This window comes from Tetrao urogallus (assembly GCF_951394365.1).
Source record: "Tetrao urogallus genome assembly, chromosome: 1".
NCBI classification, from domain to species: domain Eukaryota; kingdom Metazoa; phylum Chordata; class Aves; order Galliformes; family Phasianidae; genus Tetrao; species Tetrao urogallus.
In genome coordinates, this window is record NC_136813.1 from 152,623,778 (window position 1) to 152,640,154 (window position 16,377).

Below are 16,377 nucleotides of genomic sequence, written 5' to 3' on the forward strand. Positions count from 1 at the left end.
ATTTTCTTCTATTTTACAAATGGTGGAGGATATAACTAATCTGTAGTAATTCTGACAAAAGATGAGTACCACATACAATTCCTTTTAAAAACATCCCTTTGGATTTAAAAACACTTTCTGAAGAGTATGCACATGCTGGCTATGTGCATGAGTCTGTACACATTCGTATGCTTGTCTGCCTTACAAGGGAAAGGTAGGGACAATTGCAATAGGCTGCTCTTGTAGAAGCCACCATCTTTTAACCTTGCTCTTGGACTTTCTCCAGCTTATAACACCAATCCAAGCAGACCGGAATGCTGGAGTATGTTTACAGAAGATACAAGACAGGTGAAAGGGAACCAGTGGGGGGCAAACATATGAGTTTCTCTCAATAATCTTGATAGACCCGTAGGGTATCTAATAATGATAGTAGTAATGCTGATACATAAAAGCAAAGCCTCGGATCAGATCTTTTATAGTGCTAAGAGACTTACCTGCTGAAATACACTAAAGCATGCTCAAAACATCAGTGCTAATGTTACTTCATTAAGCTTTTGTTTATGTTTGCAAGTGCTATAACATACTAATCTAATTGGTAGAGTGATACAGTTGGTTTTCAGGACCTACTGCACACCACATCTATTCAAGGGTAGTTGATTTGCTTAGCATCTGGGCTTGTCCTTCCACTGAGAGCCCTTATATTATTGTTGACAGAGTGCATCTCTTGGTTTAGTTTACTTTGAAATGAGTTAAGCTCCTCACATCCCATTACATTCCACAATAACAAAAAAGCTCACAAAGATAAGAACTAAGTGGGAATGACTGGGAGATTAACTTCAAAAGTGAAAAGCATACTCTGGTTTCAGGACATGAGAGTTGTTAACACCATTTGACAGCTCTCATGGTTTTGTTGGAGCTGTGTGCTGGATCTCACTGAAATCACTAATCTGTATGTACCATTTCAAAAACGAACCCACTTGATTTAAGTTGTGTAGATGGAGGGAGCTTGTGTTTTTGTTGTGATTCTCCTTCATTTCAGCTAGCAACGTTAAGAATTTGTAAACAAAATGTTTTTAGCAGTTTAGGGACAAAGGGATGAGAGACTATGTAATTCTTGCCGAGTATTCTTACATACATGCTGCCTCCAAATGTCTTCAGCAGTTAAGAGAAAAAAGTGTTAAAGTGTGTATGTGTATATATATATAAATGTGTAAAATACAATGTTAGAGGCAATTGAAACCATCCACCGTGTTGATGCATCTGTTGTTGCTTCCAGCTTTTGTTCAACATCAGGTGACTGTCTAAATTTGATCTGAAAGAAATAAATCACCTAAATATTGATAGATATCTGTTTCATATGGACTGAATATGTTATTATACTTTCAGCTGCAATTCAAAACAGAAAACAGAAGAACGAAAATAAGATATAAATTAGTAACATGGAAAATAACCTTTACTGTCTTCAATGGAATTTTCTTGGTAAAAAAAAAAAAAAAGTTTTATTCTTTCCTGTTTATCAACTTAAAATTAATTGATAAAAATAATTTAAGTGAAAACAATAATCCTTGTTTTCTTTTCCAGGTTCTGGGTGTTATGCTTTGGCATTTGGTTTGTGGCTTTTATTTGACAGGAATAATTTATTTTGTGTATTATGTGAGTATAAAGAGATTTTCACTTGTTTGATTGAAATGTTTGTAAGGTAAATGAACAAATGCAGCTACTTTTTCACAAGGTGGCGATGTTGAATTGAAATGCATAGGTTATTTTTCTTTTGGGTATGTTTTCCATCAATATGATTTTCAAAAGAGGATAAATATACTCAAAAGAGGATAAAATACAGCATATAGCAGTACATGTAAAATTTATTTATGATTACAATTTATACAATTTATTTATTTAACTTGGTGTGTGGCCTGTAGAAGAATTATTGAAATATAAACCAGATTTATCAATAATTTAAAATATAATTTATCAGAACACATTTGGCATGCATTTGGCAAGATTATAGATCATTTAACTGGGTATTTGGCGGAATAAATGCCAGCTGGCACTTGTGCTTTGTTTGAGTTGCATGACAACAGCCATGCTCTTAAGGAATAGTTTTTCTCAGCTCTGCTGAGGAGTACCCGTTCACCCATCCAGTAAGGAACTTCTGAGATAAAGCACTTGAGATGGAAATAATGACAACCTCCTGCTAGATTCTATGTCTGGGCAAAAATGATCAAAAGGGAAAGGGGACAGTTGCCAGTCACAAAGAGGGAGGACTGCATTGAATTTGCATCTGGAAGAACTCTATTCATATTCACACAGAATTTGCACATGCATTACTAACTTTTGGAGAACAATTGTTCACATTGTTTAGCCATGTATGTTCTGCTCATGTCTCATATGTTGCCATCATCTGAATTTATGAAATGCATCTTTTGGCTTCCGTGACTAATTGCAGTAAGAATGTCCTTTTATCATTCTACTGTTTACATCTTTTCAATAATGGCTTTGAAAGGGTTTAGTGGTTTGTTGGTTTGATTTGTTTTTGATATATTTTTTTCCTTGATTACGCTTTGTAAGTGGAAGTCTTGAATAAAAAGAAGTAACACAACGTATATGCACTTTGTTCAGGTGAGAACCAACTGGTGGTGTGTGTTTCTTTTATGTTACTTGGAGTTGGATCTCTTATTATTTTTACATCAGTGATGGGATTCCTTGGAAAAGTTAAGAAAATCAGGTGCCTACTAGTTACAGTAAGTGTAAATCAGACTCCAGATGTTATTAACCTATTTGAAAATGTGGGTGAAACCGGAGTGCTCCTGTCTTGATGTTGTATTTAAAAAGCAGATCTTGTTAGATAAAGTCTTAGTTTTAGTGAAATCTGAACAAAGCTGAAGACTTCTGTATAAATGTATCAGTAAGCAGAGAGATGTGAGGAGTGCAGGAATCTTCTTTCTACTTCTTTCTGGCTATTATCGTACTTACTTAGTGTTTGCTTGACAGCTTATTAGATGATGATAAAGAAATGTCTCATTTCTAGCTTTCTTGAAGTTGTATGAAAATTAGGCACTGTGGACGAAAATTTTTCTCAGTGCAAATGAACAAAATTCATGAACTATCTTTGTTCTTTTCTGCATCTTCTAGTCAAAGGAGTTCTTACCTAAGTGTGAGACTTCCAGGTCTCATGGTAAGAACTGAGAGAGGAAATAATGAAACAAGAGTTTTCTTCAATGGAGCACAACTGCTTGTGGTCAGCATTTATTTTACACTTCCCTGAAGGTTATGGCTTTCACACTGGCCCTGAATGAGGCCAGTTGAGTTGTGCATTGCCTGAAGTCTGATCTAATGTTAAAAGTGACTATGATGTCATTTTCTTAGGGCCTCCTGGAAAAGAATATTTCTTATTACAAAAAATATAAATAGTAGTCATGAAGGGTAATATATAAGGGCTTCTGGTATAATCTATTATATTACTTGGTTCTGTGGTTTAACCCAGCACCAAACAGTTGTTTGCTCATTCCCCCCTTCCCAGTAGAATGGGATAGAGAATAAAAAAATAAAGTAGAATTTGTAGGTTGAGATAAAGCTATTTACTAAGGTAGTTATTATCCTTTCATTCTCTCTATGACAAATATATATGTGTTTATTTATTTATTTATTTATATAAATGTGTATAAAAGTGATACACAAGCAATTGCTCACCACTCCCTAAGCGATGCCCTGCTAGCCCCCGAGCAGCATAAGAGAATGAGATGAACTCTCACTCCCTTCAAAACTCCTTCTGCATGATGTCATATGGTGCAGAATATCCCTTTGGCTAGTTCAAGTCAGCTGTCCTAATTCTGTTCCCTCCCAGCTGCTCCTTGGGCCTTTCACTGATAATAGCATTGCCTCTGTACAACATTGCTTAGCTCATCTGTAAGCATCAGCTATAAATACATACAAATGTGTTATCAACATTTTTTTTCCTTCTAGAACCGAAACACAGCATCATACCAAGTAGTAAAGAAAACAATTCCATCCTAGCTGAAACTAAGACACTTGCTTATTCAATATTGTGTTTATTAATAATCTTTAATTTTTTTCAGTATATGTGTTTTCAAGTCCTGGTGTTTTTCACCTAGATTGCCATTGTCAGCACTGATATTTTTGAAGAAAGAAGTGGTAAGTAAATAAATTATTACATGGGACTGCTATTAATTACAAAATACTTTCTTGCAGTCAATTAAAAAAAAAAAATCTAATAGTTCTCACTGCAGATATATCACTATTTATTTGGGCTTCAGCATTCTATATGTTGACCAGGCACAACAGAGCATTTGAATTTAAAGACTTCAGCATGGTTAAATGACTGTTAAGAGAAATTTCCAATTTATCTTCTTCTGTATTTCAGCAAAACGTTCTCTTTTTGTTCAGCCATGTAGAATCAACAGTGACACAGGGACAGCTTATTTCTATTATATTCTTTTTATTATTTTGAAAGATGACCTGAAAAGCCCTTTTCCTGGACTTCAGAAGACATAGGAGAAAACATTAGATGACAGTCTTTTCTTGTGGGTAGTAATAGCAGTCTACTGTGCCATTGATAGTAGAAGTCATTTGTATCGTGGCATTTAATGTATACTCATGAATTACCAGTTTTATTATTTGAGCCTGTTTTTTAAATCCGAGTAGAGACCAATTGTATGGATATTCATAATGCTTTTAAAAACAGGATTCTATGATAAATACAAACATAGTTGTTATCACTAGTAATTGTACTGTCTTAAAACTTTATGTAATAACTGTCCAGTGTTTATTTCTCTATAAATAGTGATTCCAATAGCTTGAGCACCCCTCAAAGTACTGTGCAGAAGGCACTCTGTACCAAATGCCTAAAGATCCTGCTTCTTCCCTATTCTGCAATTCCAAAATCTGTTGTTTGAGAAAACTCCCATGACACTTGCCTCATAAACATTATAAGGTTCTTCAAAGCCTGCTGCTGTTCAGCACAGCACAAATAAAGTAGTTTTACTCCATCAAAGTCAATTTGTATCATCAAGATTTATTTTAAAAAATGTTAATTTATAATGATAGAGTACTCCCTGTTTTATATTGTGGTTCTATATATTGCAAGATTTGAACTGAATGATGCATTCTGGAGTTAATTATTTTTTCTGAAAAAATGGTTGAAAGACTGCAGTTAAATTTCACTTGTAATTTCACTTGATCTCAACCTTAATTAAAGTACTGCTGAAATATATTACATTGTAGTAATTTGTCATTCACTGTGCAAGCTTTTGAACTTCGTTATTCGAACAGCAATGGCAACAATGAATTAAGTTGAAGAAGGCTTTTTTTTGTTGTTGTTTTGTTTTGCTTTGTTTTTTAATCAAAACTTTCAGGGGACTAAGAGTTCTCATATCCATGTATTCCCTGTAATACTCTGTGATCAGCTTTTCTGTTTCAGTTGCTGTTGAAGGTATATTTTAAGAAGTTCTGTAAAGATCCCTGATCTAGGTTCAAGCTGCTAACAACTCTAGCCCAAAGCAATACATATCCTAGCCAAAGAGTGCAGCGTTTATGCATGATTGCATCACATTTGTTGTTTTTTGTTTGTTTATTATTATTATTGCAAGGTGCTGTGCTTACTAACAAGAATAACGGGTAGGATTTTCTACTTCAGGACAGCTAAGGTGCATCTAAACTATGTTATCTGGCTCATCTGACAATATCTGGGCTAAGCAACTTCTGCCTGCCTATGCTACATTTGTGCTTTAGTCTCTTCTTTTTTCCTGCTTTCAGCTTTACTATGAGTCCAATAGCTATGATATGGTTCAGATCGTATTTAGCAAACTGATTGCTTGCAAGTGACCATTGTCAACATCTGAATATCAATAAAAGGTCAAGGATTATACAATCCATTCACACTGTTATCGATATAAGCACGTACCAAATGCTCTAAACATTTATTTACTGACAGGTCTACCATCAGTGGAACAACAGAATTGATGAAGTTATTTCTGACTATGGGAATAAGAGTCTGGCTGAGAAGGAACCTGTGTGGAATATTTTGAATGCTATGCAGCAGAATGTAAGGAAAACCCAAATCAGAACTTAAGTACAAAATAACTCCTTTAATAAATGATTACCTTTTTAGGATCTGCTACTAATATCTATTGGGGTAAGTATGTGTGTGTATGTGTGTGTGTGTGCGGATTCCTTAACTTACATGGGCATGGTTGAGATTAGCTGTTTGGCACACTTGTCTATGCATTTAGGGATGGATGCTGTTCCTGTTACAGAAGTTTATTGCAGCTGAAGAAAATATGAGTGCCCTAATGTATTCAACAGTGTGTGATATCAGAAGACACTTGGTCTGCATATGTCTGAATGCTAACATGTACAATTGGCAAGTAGCAAGAGTATCAGGTCAGAGTATCAGAGCTCCTACTGTGAAGGCATTTGAATAAATATTGCAGCAAGCCTTTCTCAGAAATAATGCTTAAAGTCTCAAATTAATTTAATTGTTAATCATTTTTGTTGTCTGCAAATATGTAATTTCCTTTTTGGAGAAGTCCTTTAAAGAATGTATGTGAGATCAATTGTTTTGGAAATTGCTACCAAAGTTTCTGGCCAAACCATGAATAACATATTCTGTGCTAACTCTTCAAAACGCTAACATTAGATATTTTTGTTTAGCAATCTCTAAGACAAAATATGACAATTCCACAACAAACAAACAAAATCAACAGTGAAAAGCATAGACATTTTTGAAATTTCACCATAATTCAGAATGAAAAATTTCTGGAATTTCCTAAATGTCAAGGTCAATTCCATGAAATCACAGGTTGAAACAGGGAGATGTTCTAAATATCTTTTGTTAAGAAAAAGAAGTTTTACAGATATGATTCTAGAATGGGCAAAGGAAAAAAAAAAAAACTTCTCAAAATCTGTATTTTTTAAGTTCCTATGTTGGAGGAAAGCAATGTTTATGTATTTTTTTAATGTTTTATAAAATATGTCTGCATTTACTACATTCATTAGGGAAAGCATTCATGTTTTCCTTTGAAATTCATGTTGAGCACATCCTTACTAACTGCTTACACACAATTTCTACAGTGAATTAGTCATTAGTGTCATAAATTGCAGTTAATGATAATTGTTAAATTTTAATATTCAAAATATTTTTTATTTGCTTTTGTTCTAGAGTCATTTCAAATTTAAAAGAACGTTACTTCCAAAACTATAAAGAACACATCCTTTTTAAGCCTCCAAATATCCAGTGCATGTCCTTGTAAATTATAAGTACACAAGGTTGAATTATCCTCTGCAGAAACTTCTCTTTTATGGATATAGAGGAAAACTATCTAGTTTAATTGTCTAAATCAAATCACTGACATTGATTGAGGTAAAATTCCCATGCAAGACAGACTTTTTAAGTATTGGAGTTACAAGTTATAGCACTTTTCTTTCAGATGGAATGCTGTGGAAGATACAATGTCACACAGTGGGAAAAGAATAAAAACAAGGAAAACCATGCTCAGGTCCCATGTTCGTGCACAAAATCTAACCTGAAGAAATGGTTTTGTGATATCCCAAGGAATTCAACATATACTATGGTAAGAAATTTGAAAAGTACCTTGCAGGATATAAATTTTGCTACTAAATGGACTTCGGAAAAAATATTCAAAGCATGTTTTTCATCAAGACTTGCCTTGCAAATATGAAAACATTAATAATAATCATTAATTTGTCACTTGTCACCCTGAAGCCTTGTTTTTTTTTACTCTTTAGATGTCAGTCATGTAGGCAGATACTTGAAAACAAGAGTGCAAATATGAGAGAATCAATATCACGTGGATATTTAATAATGATTTATGATGTAGTAAGCATCTTGGCATTCCATAATCTGCTCTGAAAATCAATAATGATAATGAGAAGTGTCGGTATATGAAAAGTATTGTACTGCTTGTAATTACTATTCCTACTTTTTATATATTATATCTTATATATATAATATATATTATATTATATATATTATTTATATATTTATATATTATCTATAATCCTATATTTATAGAATGACAGCAATTACTTCACCTGTTTAAGTTATTCATTTCCAAAGTATCTTCAGCACAGAATAAGAGCAAGATATTGGAATGTTGTTCAAGGGCAGTTTGTTAACATCTACATATCTTAATATAAAGGGACCAACTTGCCACCTGATAAAATATATCTGAAGCTAAAAGATACATAATATTTTCTTCTGAGAATTATCTTGTGTTAAGGGGACTGCCTAATGCGAATAATAATGATAATTCAGTAGGCAATTCAAGACTGAAAATAGAAAGGATGTTGTCAAATGACATCTGGTATTCTCTTCCTTTTTTCAGATTGGAATTTTAATGTGTTACTTGTCATCAAATCATCACTTCAAAGTATAGAAAGCATTTATTTATGTTTTATTATGTTTATAACTATTTTAAGCTTTATAATAATTAACATATTCTTAAAATCAGCATTATAATAATCATAGACTGTAATCTGAAAAATGTACATCAGGATGCAAACATGTGAGAATCACTGAAAACTTCAAAATATTCTTTCCTGTACTGGTAAAGTGATCTCTCAGTTATACGAAAGGCAGCGTCGTTTTGATTAAGTTACAGACTCTGGTACGCTTCCATACAAAAATATCAGATTTACAATCTGTTTGGTGTAGATCATTAGATGTGCAGTACACACCAGTATTTGATTTCTGGTAAGTAAATATCCCATCTTGGAATGCAGGAAGTTGTATTCCATATATTCTAACAGCATGCTATAAATATGTAATGTGAATTGAATAGACAAAATGATTTTTCTTGAAATATATTCATCTGTACTTCTTTTAGGGTTGTGAAGAATATTTAGATACATGGTTTGAAAATAATGTTTTGATCTTAAATGGAATTAATATCAGTCTGCTAACTACACAGGTAAGAACACTTTTAAGTTAAAAAAAAAAAACCAAAAACATTCTGCTCGGGGTAAAAATCAATTCAGTGCCATTTGGCTTTGGCATGCTTTCAGAAATTTTATAAAGCTTTCCATCAATTTTCATTAGAAATAAAATCTAGCCCTGTTTATTAGCTGACCTCCACATAGTGAAGCATCACCACAGATGTTGGTGCCCAAAGGTTGTTGAAGGAAATGTTTGATCTGATTTGTGAAAACAAACTGCTTTACAAGGTCAGGAAACTGTTATGAAAATGTAAATTCCAAAGAGCAAAAGACCTTTACTCCGAATTTGTACAGAACCTGATCCATAAAAGTGCTAAAAGAAACCACAAAATCATATATACCCTCTCTCCATGTATCTGTAAGAAAATTTTGTTGGGTGAAAGAGAATAACGATAACAAGAATTCATTCATTCCACTGACACCTTGAAACTCAGTACTATCAAGCAGGTGGAAGGAAGTTTTGGTAGTATCTAAATCACGAAGCTGAAAATGGGATTAGTTTATTTTTATCAAAAGAATTAAAATTATACCTAATTTGTCTTTTCTGCATGTAATACCATCCTTCAAAAGTAGATAGTAAAAACACTCTATGGACTACATAACTCATTAGCACAGGATATGAGTATGTCGTGATCTTCAATGTAGTATAGCTTACTTGTCAAGCACTTTCTTGTCAGGTAGGAAAGAACTGTTATGCCTATTCTAAAGGACGCTACCAAGATTCACAGGACATTGAAACTCTTAACTAAGTTATTGTCACTTGAAATAGATTTCAAGGTTCTTCTGCAATATGGTCCTAACTGACTTGTTCAAGGTCACATAGCAAGTCTAAGCTTGAACAGCTTGTGTCTTCAGAAATATTTCTCAGTCATTCTCACTTATATGAATGACAGTGCAGAAAGATATATCAGCAGGCAGATTGACTCAGTCATGAGCAAGTATCAATGTTTTCTGTGTTGTTTTTTGCCTGTCCTTTCTCCTTCCTCAGATAGTTGTGATCACGTTATCCATGAAGCTATTTATGAACATCAGAAGGAATAGTATTTGGCCAAATTAATGATGAATTCATTTGGGCATTGCTGTTGTGCAAGAAGATCTGTTTCCTTCCTGTGACAATAAACAAAAGTTCACATTGCACTGTATGTATTGTAATCACCAGGATATTAACATTTGGGCTTTAATGTATTTGATTATTTGATTTGATCATAGTTGATTTGATAGTTTGATTTGATTTGATCATAGTTACAGATATAGCAATATGCTACAAAACTGTGTTTTAAAGTGTTAAGCAGTATACCTTTTACTATATGGTTAATAAAAATTCAGCTGTGTTAGTGTGCCCTCTAATCTTTTCTTGTAAACTCTTGATTGGTAAAACTCTGTGTGTTCTTCCCAAGATATTGCGTCAAGTTGGCAAGGGGATGCAGCCTTCCCTCCAAGAAATACATTTTCAGAAATAAAGAATACTTTGGCAAGTATGAAGTGGCTTCTGCAGGTATACAAGTACTCATATTCAGTTAACTTGGGATGTTCCTTCATTAGGGCAGTAAGTTATGTCCAAATCAAACAAACACCTATTCTTGCTTCACTGGTTGGTTATATGTAAAAATTTTACCCGTGGAAACCTCCTCTCAGCCTCTCCTTTTAAAAAGATAAAAAGAACAGGATTATCTGGGTAAATGCAGTAAGGTAATGGCTGGATGAATATGTAGAAAGTAAGGTACTCCCATAGAGTTTATTCATCCTACCTTTTCTGGGTAGGTATTTTATTATGGTGTCCTCTAGAAGGATTTCATATACTTGTATTTTTCTGGTTTGAGTATAAGCCTGGTTTCACTTGTCTGTAGTTTCTACAACTTGAAATTATTTAAACTTGATTAATTGATCCCACTGTAATATTATGTAGTCAAGAATACAGAAAACAAAGTCAGCTGTGGAATCTAAAATTGTTCCTAATGTATCTTTGTTACTGAACAGTTGTTAATTATGTGATCTCACATTGTCTTTCCACCGTAGGCTACAGTCAAAATTCTGTAACTGTTGTCCTTATGCAAATATTATTTAAGCATGAATAGAAGCAGCTCCTATTGTCCTCAGTGACAACTTGGCTTGTCCAAGTAAGAAGAGAGTGTGCTTCAGTGTGTGTATTTTCTTAAACAATACATATCAAGACCTCTCATGAACATTCACCATAAAATGGTGAGAATGGTGAGAGAAGAGAATAAAATCTATTGTATAAAAAGGGGTTTTAAGCCTCATTTTTTGTGATAAGAAAATGGAGATAAGTATTTGTTTACTGCTAATTTGTGCAGTGCTGATAGGTAGACACTAGAGGACACAGAGAGCTAAAGTATTACACAAGACATAGAAAAATAAACACGAGATTCACAGAAAGCCATGATGTACTTGTCTTATGACATGTATACCACACTTTAGAACATATTAAGTCAGAAGATTTGGACCATATAACACTACATTTTCAGAGAAAAGTTTTCAGAGACAGTGGGCTTCAGTGGTCTATGCCACAGCAAAAAATTCACTGCAGCTGTCACTGTATTAAAGCTCAGAAAGGTAATGAGTGATTACAGTTCAACTAATGTAGAAGATGTATGGCCAAAATTAGGAGATGTCCCTAAAGGGATATATGATGTGAGAGTGCAGAGGGAAATAATAACTGCATAAGTTCCAAATATGTGTGAGTAAAGAAAAGAGATACAGACTGTGGTCTTTCATGTGGCTTAAAACCCTGCTGCTAGAGACTGTCCTCGTTGTCTTCATGTTCTGCCTGAGTGTTGGCACTTGTACACATACAGCTTTGTTGGAAACTAATTCAAAGCCCTGTCTGATCTAAAAATATCAAAAAAAAAAAAAAAAAAAAAAAAAATCCAAAAGAAAAAAAAAAGAAGCAGTCTGTTTATATCATTTCTGGTGCCATATTGTTTATGTAGTTATTGGCCAGTGCTAGTCAAGAATGAAATGCATACATGTTTCAGGGCTTCGGATTTTAGTTTGTACATAAAGTTTTCTAACTCCTATGCAAAACTGAATGTCCCTCTTACCTTCACAGCATCCACCCCACCACGTTATGTGCCTGGATGAACACGGTTTCAGCTGCAGTGACTGGTCCAGGACACTGACTGCTTTCACTCAGCACCTCGTGATCTCAGAACTAGAATGCTGTCTTGAGATTTGTGCTCTCAGTCTCTGGAAGAGAGCAAAACTGAGCATTTGTTTTTTCCAACCTGTATAATGGATGCTCCACTTGTTAGAACACTATACGTATTCTCTATATGTACATATATATATCTATATATGTGGGGCTGGAATCCTGCCAGTATTATACCAAATTTAGTCGTAATGTTAGTCATAGACAAAAGGTGACTAATTTTTGTGGGATTTTCTGGGGGTTTTAGGGAGGCTTTGGGTGACTCTATTGCTTGGTTCAAACTTGAATTCTTATAGAGCTGAGTTACAAGCTAGATGCCCGGTACTGATGAAGCAGGTGCTTTGAAATCATGTGGTAATTGAAGTCAGGCTCCCAAAATATTTCTGGACAAGGTACGGAGGCACAAATGATGTGCCTACATGGCTAGACAGTCCTAGAAAAACAGTGGTGTGAATGCCAACTGATTGATTTGTGTTCATATTGTGAAAGAAATAAAAATTGTAGTTATCTTGTTTCCACTTACTGCTCAGCTCCCAAGAGAACGGAATATGCAGTTCTCACAGGACAGCTCTAATTTGTGTTTGGTACGTATCCAAAGCTAATTTAAGCCAATGTCAGTTCTTCAGTGAATGTCAGGTCTGTGTTCTGAATTGGAAGCTTCTGTAGCCCTGCAGATAAACTACTCCAGTACAAAAGTTATAGAGAACATGCCCAGATATTTTAAATACCACTTTGGTCTAGAACAGATGTGATAATTTGAGGTATGGCTTCCAAGGCTTTGAAGATATAAGCTCAAAAGAGCAAGATAGATCAAAAATTTGGCTGAGATGAACAGCTTGAAAAATACTTTATCATAGAAGAATACTAGATGTTGGAACAACAAACAAATAAAAAAGGAACACCTAGCTTGAAAATGTAACTTTAAGAAGGTGACAATAGCTGTCTTTTTTATAGTGAGGCAGTTTCTCTTTGAGGCATTTACTCTTTGAACAATCATTAACTAAGATCCTATTTTTCATACTTAATAAAAATATTTAGAATTCCAAAAATATAGTAAATGTTATATTTCTTTAGGAGATCTAGTGATATTAATATATGATACTGGTGCTCTAATGATATTTCAGAATGGAAAATGGCATTCCTTTATTTAAAGAACGTTCTTAAGCCTCAATTACCTGCCAAATGCACATAAAGACAGTTCTGCATCATGCTTTGATCACAAAACTTATGGAATTTATGTCTGATGACAGTAAAGTCAATCACAGTAATCTGCATATTTAATAATTAAAAAAAAAAAAGAAAAAAAGAAGTCCTAGCTAGATTACCATCATGGATTTTCCTTTGTAAACAATTTATGTTCATGTTTTTTTCCCAGTACAAACTATTTTTTTCTTAAGTTACATATTTTTTAATATTGATTTATATCTTTTTTTAATGAGAAGAATCAGTGTTTTATTTCTGATCAACCATGTAAAGCACTCCAACACAGAAAAAATCATCCTATGAATTGCTGGAGTTTGGGGCTCACTAAATGGTCTTTTAAAATACATCTATCTGTAAATAAGCAACATTTTTCACATACACTGATAGTTTCAAAATCTTGAACTACTAGAAAATGGCTGTACAATTAGCTTATGGTGTTTTCTTATATGTAAACACATTCTGCATACTGGCTTTAGTTTGATTGAAGCTTTCCACAGTCTTGGAACATTGCTAGTTCTTTTGCTTTGTCAAATGTAAGTTAAGTTCTAGATTATAATGTGTGAATTAAAGGTTCACTTTTACTCATCCTGCCAGAAAAGAAAAGTTTACAGCAAGATACACAAGCTTAAAAACAGACTGAGTGTGGGAGGGAGGCACAGACTGCATTTTTTAAAAAAAGGTTGTGAAGATTGATCAAATCACATATTTTTTGAGCCCTGGATTTGGCTGGAGTTGGAAATAGTGCATCTCTCAGGATCTGGTAGAGCTGCAGCTATTTGGAATTTATATTAGTAAAGGTTTCCAACTGCTAAGCACTCCCTTATCTGTATGTTTTGCAGGCACAACACAACTCATTATTACAACATGCAGGAGGGCACATATTGAACTGTACATTCAAATTAAGTGAATTAAACTTAAAACTGCAAGAGAGATCATTTGTAACACACTCCTCTTTGTAAAAGCTATAGTAGGATTATCGTACCAAACACATATTTCTACCTAAATTCAGTTCCACTCCTACGCAATTAGTTATCTGGAAGTGTAGAGAACTTAAAGGCCCTCTCAGAAGAAGGGCAAAAGGCATGATGACTTTGGAGGAGCAGACTTTTAATATTAGACATTTACAAAGACCATGGGAAGAGGAGGGTTCATAAGACAATTCCCACTTCTCCCCAATTTATTGGACATAGGATAAAGAGTGTTATAATGCCCAAAATGCCTGAGTGGTACAACCCATAATCTCTCCAGTGTATAAAACAAATGCAAGTGGTTAACTTTTTCTTGAGATATGTGCCTGTAATTTCACACTCTTCCAGTGCAGGGAAAGCTGAAGGTTTACTGTCTATCAGACCTAATTTAATTCAGAATGCAAAAGTCAACCTGCAGTGTTAAAGTCTAGTACATACGATTCTAGTATATGATTCTTAGATACTATATTAGTTGCAAACACTATGAATTTACTGAGTGTATGATCTTGAACATCATTCTAGTGTGAATGTGAATAGCAACATACATATTTTTAAAGTGCTTTGTAGAATACTAATTGTTCTTGAAAGTCTGCTGCAGTTTGGCAAATCACTGTTTCATTTAATAGCTATGGTTCTATGAAACAAAATACTGCTGCAGAATGTAAATGAAGCTTTTTGAGCCTGATTCAAGATTCAGTGCTGAAATATTGGATGAACATGGCTGCTACACCCTTCGACACTTTCATCTCCAGTATTCCCAGCCTGGTTCATGTTCTGATATCATAGCCATCAGTAAGTTAACTCAATTAATCAATTATTAACCATTTAATGAAGGTTTTAGATTTTATTGTGTCGCTTTGAATGTTTCATATGCTGATGAGGATTAGACACACTTTTAAGTCTTCTGTGAAACTATTGCTTCCTTAGATAATTCACACACAGACTTCCATCATTTGTGGAGGAAGGAATGGAGTAAAGTAATAACCCTGCATTCACCACAGAGAGCACAGGCAACAAGAAGCACACTTGATCTTGCATGCATTTTGCTACTTGTAAGCAGAGCCCCACAGGTGAGCCTTTTGTCATACTTAGGAATTCTGACCATTTCTTTCCTGTAACATGCTTTACTTATGTGTACTTATGTCCAAATAGTAAATAACACAGTCACTGGTACGCTCTTTCAAATTGCTGTGTCATGTCACTGCTAAAGATCATACTCATTCTTCATTTAAGCATCAGCTCACATCCTCCAGGATGTAATTTTTTTTTCCACACAGATTTATTATGTTTTGAAAAGGTAATAAATATAAATGAAAAATCTGAGAGTAAATGTGCTTACCACGTTGGCAAGGCTGTACAAACACAAAGGAAATGTAGTCCCCTAAAACATTTCTGCATATGCATTCAGTCTTTTGAATTTCTTCCACCACAAAGACAAATTTATTTTAAGCTCATAGTGAATATAACTTTCAAATAATTCTGTAGTTGGCTCCTTTGCATTGCATGCATTTCCTTGTATCATGTCTAACTGTAAAAGATAAATTTTTCAAGAGAAAAGGCAATTCACATGGGCTAGACTCCACCAGGTTTTGTGAAGTTCTTCAAAATGAATAATAATGTGATCAAGAATAGAGCCTGAATCACAATTACCCATCTTTTCTGGAGAATGGAGGAACGTGTAAAGAATTGAAGGTATGTATTTCCTTTGCTGTCATCATATCAATAGGTAAATATTTATTTATGTGTCAGAATGTGTTGAGAACTGCTTTGTATCATATTTTGCATATGATATATCATGTAATACATTGAATAATGACATTTGGTTTCTTACTGCCCAGCTTCCAGCCTGTCCAGGTCTTGCTGAATGGCAGCACAGCCTTCAGGCATGTCAGCCAGTCCTCCCAACTTCATATCATCAGCAAACTTTATCCCCTCATCAAGGTCATTGATGAAGATGTTGAACAAGACTGAACCCAGCACAGACCTCTGGAGGGATACCACTGGTTACAGATCTCCAGCCTGACTCTGCACCACCAACGACGACGCTCTGCGCTCTGCCAGTCAGCCAGTTCTCAACCCACCTCACTG

At 34.4% G+C, this 16,377-nt stretch overlaps 1 protein-coding gene across 1 annotated transcript; it reads left to right on the top strand.

Annotated features, from left to right (window-relative positions):
• Positions 1-303: 303 nt before the first annotated feature.
• On the top strand, positions 304-10,009 carry TSPAN19 (tetraspanin 19; the record flags this gene model as incomplete). The annotated part of the gene is given in 11 exon segments (XM_079534146.1): positions 304-327; positions 1,366-1,458; positions 1,561-1,573; positions 1,576-1,632; positions 2,590-2,720; positions 4,056-4,088; positions 4,090-4,131; positions 5,930-6,040; positions 7,425-7,568; positions 8,844-8,927; positions 9,941-10,009. Coding segments are annotated over 11 exon segments (801 nt in total).
• Between the last annotated feature and the right edge of the window lie 6,368 nt (positions 10,010-16,377).